This window comes from Octopus bimaculoides, chromosome 6 (assembly GCF_001194135.2).
Source record: "Octopus bimaculoides isolate UCB-OBI-ISO-001 chromosome 6, ASM119413v2, whole genome shotgun sequence".
Classification (NCBI taxonomy): domain Eukaryota; kingdom Metazoa; phylum Mollusca; class Cephalopoda; order Octopoda; family Octopodidae; genus Octopus; species Octopus bimaculoides.
In genome coordinates, this window is record NC_068986.1 from 77,579,159 (window position 1) to 77,587,971 (window position 8,813).

At 33.2% G+C, this 8,813-nt stretch overlaps 1 protein-coding gene across 2 annotated transcripts in view; it reads right to left on the reverse strand.

Annotated features, from left to right (window-relative positions):
• The window catches only part of LOC106884336 (voltage-dependent T-type calcium channel subunit alpha-1I), an 894,587-nt gene that overhangs the window by 131,340 nt on the left and 754,434 nt on the right, over positions 1-8,813 (reverse strand). For both annotated transcript variants that reach the window (XM_052968893.1, XM_052968892.1), the window contains 2 exons: positions 7,623-7,712; positions 1,312-1,504 (listed from right to left, as the gene is read on the reverse strand). In XM_052968893.1, the coding sequence (XP_052824853.1) occupies positions 1,312-1,504; positions 7,623-7,712 (283 nt within the window). The remainder of the gene's footprint in view (positions 1-1,311; positions 1,505-7,622; positions 7,713-8,813) is intronic.

Sequence of the window (8,813 nt, forward strand, 5' to 3'; positions counted from 1 at the left end):
TATATATATATATATATATATATATATATATAGAGAGAGAGAGAGAGAGAGAGAGAGAGAGAGAGGGGGAGAAGAGTAAATGGAAGTAGGATAAACAAAACAGGAAAGAGTCTATCAAAAGAAGAAAAAAAAATGAAGACAGCTGAATAAGATGAGATGGTAAGAATCCCAACATCAAAAACACCAAAACTTTTGGTTGCAACAAAATGTGTGTAATGACTGAGATACATAAACTTGGTTTTGTTAAAAAAAAAAAAGGAAAGAAATATTGTTTATTGCAATTAATTATGGTTGTTAGAACCATTAGTAATGCCAAATAAACAGAGAATTGATGGGAAAATGGCACAATATGATGGGAATGGTAAACAGGAATAACATCTGTTGCCATGGAGCAAATGAGTAAGATATAGAATTAACTGTTAATTATACAAACAACTGGATTAGCTAAAAATGTCGGTATTATAGCTAATAGGGCTGTAGGTAGATTGAAACGTTATCATTTGTAGACTAATTAGTGAGCTGAAGCTTATGTACTAAAACACACACACACACACACACACTAACATACATGGAGGTGTGTGTACACACACACACACATTGCATCAATAAGAAAGTCATATACACATAACAATGGGCTTTATTCTTTTTTTTGATGTGCAGCATTAAAGTGCTGAAGCATATACATACATATTCACTCAAATATATATATATATATATATATATATATATATATATATATATATATATATATATTATACACACACACACACACACACACACACACACACACACATATATATATATATATATATAAAATATATACACTGGTACATGTACAAGGATACATAAATGTATTTAAGGCTTTTATGGATTCAGTCATTATTTCTCCTTTAATTTGAAATATATTTTTATGTGAGACTTTCCATTCTTAAATTCATCAAATTTTGACTTTTTCTGTTAATGTGATCAGATTAAAGGAATGATATGATAAATTTAACTTCCTGGTTAAGTCTCCTATCAACAAGCTGAAGGCTAGTTTCAGTTATTTAACTCTTGTTTATTATCTGTTTTGTATTTACCAATGTTTCCATTGTCTGTTGCCAGCTTGTAAAGGAGAGATGCTGCAATGCCTAGTGGGCAGTGATGGCTGTAAATGAAAAACTATTACTCAGATGTAGATTTTCAACCAGATCTGCTTGGTAGCATTGTTTGTAGCCCATGGCAGAATAGATCAGCTTTAAAGAAAATAAAGTGAAATGACAAAAACAGAATGAAGACTAACTAGAGAGAAATATAAGAATTTCTTCTTACTTTTCTTCTTTTTCTCCATTTTCTGCTTGCGTTTTGCATCTCTTCGTGCTCTCTCCTCTTGTTCTTGGCTTTCACGGCACTTGTGGAAATTTTCAACAACAACACCAACAAACATATTTAATACAAAGAAGCCAACAAGAAGGAGGAAGGAAATGAAATAGAGTAGGCGCCATTCATTGTAGTTTTCTTTTGGCTGAAACAAAATGAGAAGACATATGTTGAATAGTTAACTAGATCAGGAAGTTATAAATAAAATATACAAAGACATAAAATGCACAGAGCTACAATAATGTAAATAGAAAGGAAAATATAAATACAGCATAAAACATATGAAAATCCCTGTAAACAAAGCAAATATCTATCTTAAGTAATGGAAGGCACTGAATATGAATCAGCAAAGACAGAAGAAAGTTTGTTGGTATGTTCTCTCAGCTCCAGCTCAGTCATGATTGAGAAATCCTAGCAGACCCTATGATCAAAGGCATTCCACCCATGACCATCATGTCTTGTTTTAAAACAGTGTATCTAAGACTTTATTACCCAATGTGTCCATTTTGTTATACTTATTGTTAAGGCAAAGGCAGTGAGTTGGTAGACATTCTGAGTTCAGATTCTGTTGAAGTTGACTTTGCCTCTCGTCCTTTCGGGGTCGATAAATTAAGTACCAGTGAAACACTAGGGTCAATGTAATTGACTAGTCCCTTCCTGCCAAATTTCAGGCCTTGTGTCTAGGATTATTATTGTTAAGGTAGCAAGCTGGCAAAATTGTTAGCACACTAGATAAAAATGTTCAGCAGCATTTTGTCTGTGTATATGTTCTGAGTTCAAATTCAACGAGGTCAACTTTTCCTTTCATCCTTTTATGGTCGATAAAATGAGTACCAGTTAAGCAGAGGGGTCAATGTAATGGGCTAGCCACCTCCCTCAAAATTTCAGGCTTTGAGCCTAGGGTAGAAAGGATTATTATTATTGTTGTTTTACTGCTCCAGTTTTTCCTGATCTAGCAGACAGACCTATGATCAAAGGCCATGACTATCCTATTTTTTTTTCTGGTATAGTATACCTGGACCACAATATCCAATATGTGTTTCTTTGTTTGTAAGATGGTTGGGTGTAATTTGAGAGAGATTTAACTGGTATTTCTAGTAGACTGAGTAACCTTATACAAGCTCCCTCACTAGCTTAAGAAGAAGTTTGTTGAGAGTAATGGAATTTGTTTGGTGTCATAAGACATTTGCTTTTGATTGTTAGTTTAGAAATGCTATGTTGATTTTCACCCTAACCCTTTGTCATGACATTTATGTATGTTGAAAGACTTCTGGTGTCAAACTTGACATTTTGTCAATTATTAATTGAAAAATATGGTCTAATCTTTATGATGGATTAAAGTTTGAAGTCTAAAACCTATTTAATTAAAAAATGTTTTATATTTCTTGGTGGTTTGGAACAGATTACGTACTAGTTAATGAAGCTAAAATACAAGCTCTTTCTCATTGCTTCTAGTAGAAGATATAAGCTAACTGCATATTAGCTGACTAATATCAAGTGGATATTAGATATATCAAGTGGAAATTAATTAGAATTAGGATATCAATAAGGAAACAGAACATAGCTTCAGGAAGACACAGACAGATACTTTAAATATATACAAAACATAAAAAAAGAATCTCAAATTTATTTCACCATAATTACATGGGCATGATCAGGCAGCAATTTTCAACATGTGGCAAGTATTCCTGAAACACACATTATTTTTAAAAGGTAAATACTCCTTAAAAGTATAACACTCTCTCTTTAAATGAAACTGGTAGCTGTTTCTCAACTAAGCTGACATTCCTCATCCAGGATGGCAATGAATTAGCAGACTTGTTAAAGCTTTGGACAAAATGTTTTGCAGTATTTTCTTCAGATTCTTACATTCTAAGTTCAAGCCCACCAAGGTCATCTTTGTCTTTCTCCATTTCAAGGTTAATAAAATAAGTACCAGTTGAGTACTGGGGTTGATATAATTGGCTTCCTCCTCCTTCCAAAACTGCTGGCCTTGTACCAAAACTAGGAAAATTATTATTATTATTATTATTATTATTATCATTGCCTTTGCACAGCTTCTAACTCTGGAGATGTACTACAGTGTCAGCTGTTCACTACCAGTGAACTAAGGTAACATTGCTTATTTTTCGAGCACCTTCCAGAGTATTCGAGCAGTTCCAAGCAGTACTGCTTTCATTACAAGCCCCTATTTGTTCCATATACTTCTCGAGATTTTTGCTCATTGTTCTCAGGGCTCTGACAATTATTGGTACTACTGCTATCTTTTTCATTGACCACAACTGCTTAACTTCCCAAGCTAACCTGTCATATCCCTCAACTTTTCTTTCTTCCTTATCGCATACCTTGTTGTCAGCTGGGCATGCTATATCTATGATCCAGCATAGTTTGTTTACTTTCTCAATTAACACTATGTCTGGCTTTCTTTCTCAATTAAGACTATGCCTGGCTATCATTATTATTATTATTATTATTATTATTATTAACAAGTAGTGATATTGCAGAATCTTTAGGGTATTGGCAAAAATGCTTTGCTCTTAGCATTCTGAGTTCAAATTCTGCTGGGGTCAATTTCCCTTTCATCTTTCCAGGATAAAATAAAGAACCAGTCAAGTAGAGGAGTCAATGGTTTTACCCCACTCCACAAAATTGCTGCTCTTGTACCGAAATCAGAAACCATTATCATTGTTGTTGTTGCTTTTTTAGTGTGTTTTCAATAGTTTCATGCAAGTCTTTACAGTACAACCAAGAGTATTTCTCTATCTTTGAGATATATACACCACACATCTTCAGTCTTTACAGTTAAGATATACCTTAAAGCTATATCTTAACTTCAGGATGGTTGGTTTGGAATCCACTGGATAGCCTAGTTATCCTGTCTAGATATTTCTTTTCATGTAAATTCCATTTTATAACATATCAAATATGGTTTATAATTGAGATGGCTAGTGTATTTATACTGATTGTTTTATTTCTAGCATTGAATTAAGTTTGTAATATTAATATGACTCTTCTGTAGTACTCTCATAGTCCTGAGTATGACGTTAATCTACACCCAGTGTGGAGACTTTGGGAGTTCCAGAGTTTTGAGGAGTGTGGAACGAACTCTTGGTCACTGTTGTTTCCAGGTCTACTCTGTCCCAGAAGAGTTGCATCTGTCAGAATCTCAACTATGGGTTAAATAGCATGTAACCACCTGAGTCAGAGTATGTTGAAATCATGGGATGCAGCTTTGTGTATGTGAACTATTCCAGCAAATAAATTTATCGAACCTATTGAACTAGTTGCTGAGCGGATGAACAGACAACAAACTATCAATGGCCAGAACCAACCAGTTCAGTTAGCAAACTACTGCAATCATCTGCAGTCATGGCATGTACAGAAAAGATATTTCAGCTGGTGGAAGTCCAATGTAACTAAAACCCTGGCCAGACGTTAATGCTACAGTGCTTAATTGGGACATCTAACATGAAAGAGTTGCACTGATCCAGGCAAGTCAGCCAGTCAGATGATATATGATAATGTAGTAGTCTTATCTAACTTGCTCTTATTTTGCATGTTTATATTATCAGCTTCATTACTCTGAAGTATTGTGTAAGTAGTTTTGTTCTAATTTTATCATTTCCATTTCTAAATCTAATTGAATGTTTTCAATTTTAATTGATTTTTCTTCTTTTCAGCTCTGGATAATTTGTCTAATCCAATACTAATTTTGATATTACAGCCTAATTCATGCACAGTTCTTAATAAGTTCTCTAGTGGGATATTATCACTTCCAAGTAGGTTTAAATCATTAATATAGAGGAGATGATTTATTATATATAATCATGAAACTGGCAGAAGTGTTGAAAAAAAAATGCTTTGTGGCATTCATTGTGGCTCTTAACATCCTGAATTCAAATGCTGCTAAGATCAGCTTTTCATCCTTTCAGGAGTAATAAAATAAAGTACTAGCCAAGTACTAGTGTCAATGGTATTGATTAAGCCTGCTCCCCTCAAAATTCTCATGATCTGGGAAGACTGGAAACAAACAACATCATTTGCAACCATCATATGATATCAAGACACAAACACACATTCAGACACACATACACATCATCATTATCCTCATCGTTTAATTTCCGCTTTCCATGCTAGCATGGGTTGGACTGTTTGACTGAGGACTGGCAAGCCAGAAGGCTGCACCAAGCTCCAATCTGATCTGGCAGAGTTTCTACAGCTGGATGCCCTTCCTAATGCCAACCACTCCGAGAGTGCAGTGGGTGCTTTTACGTGCCACTGGCACGAGGGCCAGTCGCAAAGGACTGGCAACAACATATAGATAGATATGTAAACGACAGGTTTCTTTCAGTTTCCATCTACCATATCCACTCTCAAAGTTTTGGTTGGTTCAGGGCTAAAGAAGAAGACACCCAAGTCCTGCACAGTGAGACCCAAGACCACACAGTTGGGAAGCAATTTCTTAACCACACAGCTATGCCTGCACCTCATTCCAGAGAAATTTTACTAGTATTTCTTCTAGGTCCAGAAATAGCACTAAAATTGGATATGATTTACAATGTTTTTGTATGTAGTAACTGGTACTGTTATGTATGTCTCTGCTGATTTAACAGCTATGTGAGTGGTGTTAACTCTCTAGCTTGCCAAATCAATAGTTTTCTCTGGATTTGTAATGTGATGTGCAGATGAAATTATATCAACTGATATATCCAGATTGTTACAGTGAGGTACTAAATACTATTTAATTTCACTTATATCTTCAGTAATTATATTTGTCAAAATTTAAATCATAATTATTTCAGGGTGCAATGAAAGAATTTGCCTGAAAGCATGTTTCAGAATTGCACTATGGACAAAACTTTAATAAGAAAGAGTCAGGAATTGAGTTATTAACGAGTTGCAATAATACAATCACAGACAATGGACATTGTAGCATCAACATTAAGGAGAAGATTGCCTAAAGTATTATCATTTATATATTAGAACTATGATAAATACAAACAGTTTTGTCTTCAACCTTTTAATTGTGGTGAAACTGTGTTAATCAAGTTTCAAAATGTGAATGATTTCAACTAAATTTGACCCCAAAGTAATGTAAAAGGCAAAATAAAAGAGGGTCATAGGAAAAATAGAGTTTAAAATTGTTCTGTGATTTTCTTTGTAAATTTGTTTTAGTTCCTTACAATCTACTTAAGCTGTTTGGCAAATGGCAAACATTAAATTTTACAAATTCCTATGCAGTAATTAAAACAATTTTATATTAAGCAGACATTTGGACTAAATATCAAACAGAATAGTATTTCAGTTTGTAGCTTATTTTTCTCTACAGGTATTCCAGGAACACTTTAGCAATTAATTTGATGTAGTCCGATGTTCTTAATACTTAAACAAAGAACTACTACTACTTCTACTATTACTACAACTACTACTACAGCTACGACTAAAACAACATTTACCACTACCATTACCATTATTATCTACTCTTTCTTCTCACCTTCAATGCTTAATTTTTCTTCATGTCTGCATGAGTTAGAATGGTTTCTCTGAGCGATAGTCATCTCAATTATGAAATATATTGATCTGTAGTAATCTTTTGTATACATGTGTACATCAGGAGCAAAATGTTTACAAATATATAGATGCCCCAAATTCACATATATAATATCATATAAATTATTTAATATTTCAATAATTCTTTTCTCAGATAATAAATTGTAGAATTTTCGAAAATAGAAAAAAATGTAAGAAAAAATTATAAACTTAAAATAAAAAATGAAATGAAAATTTAATGAAATTTTCTTACATTGTAATTAACTAAAAAACAAATAAATTACAGAAAAAAATATAAAAAATCAGTAGAGGAACTTGTTAACTATTTCACTCTGCCATCTCACTGGAATCAAATAAAAGAATCGACTGAAACATCGAGCAAAGATTCAGTGGATATTCCCATCACATATTTACTCTCAAAAGAGATTAGAAACTTGATAAATGTTTAACATTTCAGCAATATCTGCTGCAGGATGAGCAATGGACATCAAATATAAATTACTTTATGTTATCCCCCATCTCTCTTTCTCTCTCTCACTCTGTTTTTCTTCCTTTTCCTTTTACATGTTTCTAGAATTAGAATATGGATTATAAAAACATAATTCTCCCCCTCCTCTACACTGAAGTTGTGATAACAATAAACAAGGTATTAAAATATTTGCCCAAAGTGTGAATTATTTATGGCCTGAAAATAAAACGTTGAGTAATCTTACCTGAAGATCCACTCCGACGGCGTCTAAGCCTGTGTACATAATGCTAACCCAGCCATCTTTTGAGGCCAGGACAAACAAAGCCATCAAAGCCTAAAGATAAAAATCAACAGTGTAAAAATTAAAACTGTTTACAAAAAATAAAAAATAAAACAAAAATATTGAAACACAGACACATCAAAAGTAATGTCGTTAAAAATAACAAAATACAAAACAAACAAAAAAAGAAACCCTACTGTTTGAACAGAAGCGTGAAAGTACAAACATAAATAATATGTGTGTATGTGCAAATGAGAGTGTATATGTACATGTTTGTGAGTATGGTGTTATGAGGTTGCATATGTGGAAACATACATGATTTATACATTGATCTGGAGTAGTTGTGTATTTATGTATACATTCAGGCATGTGTTGATAATAATATGCATAAAACAATCATAATCAAACAGAAACATACTGAAACTAAATTGAGTTCTTTCTTTTTTTTTTTTTTTGCTCTGTACATCTGTGCTCTATGGCAAATGGCAATAACTCACATGATAGATTTTGACAAATTGCATAAAACTGATGGCATGAACATACATATACAATATTTTGTAACATTGCTTATCAGCGTGACATTGTATGGTTTACTGAATACTTTGATATGATGTTAAACTGCAAAAAACAAAAACAAAAAGCCAGCAACAAATTTAACTGTACTTACTGACATGAAAATCTAACATATCACAGTGACTTTAGTGTAGGTCATCCTAATAAGTTTAATGGTGCCTATAATGAACATTAATAGGAGGCTAATCATTTGCATATCCTCATCATCACACTCATCATCAATGTCATCCTCCTCATCATCATCGTTATCATAATTGTTGTTGGAATCATCATTATCATTGTCATTATTGTTTTAAAGTCCACTTTTCCATGCTTGTATGGGTTGGATGGAATTTATTAAGGCAGATCTGCTACAGCTGGATGCTTTTCCTGTCATAGCTCACCTGTTTCCAGGTAAATGGCTGGACATGTTTTTACAGGAAATTGGAAATGATTGATACCACTTGTATGACTGCGACTCCCATTTACAACTAACTAGCATGTCAAAACAAGGTAACACTAACTCACATGCACACTTCTATCTATCTATCTATCTATCTATCTATCTATCAATTATATGTACATGTATATATATATATATAT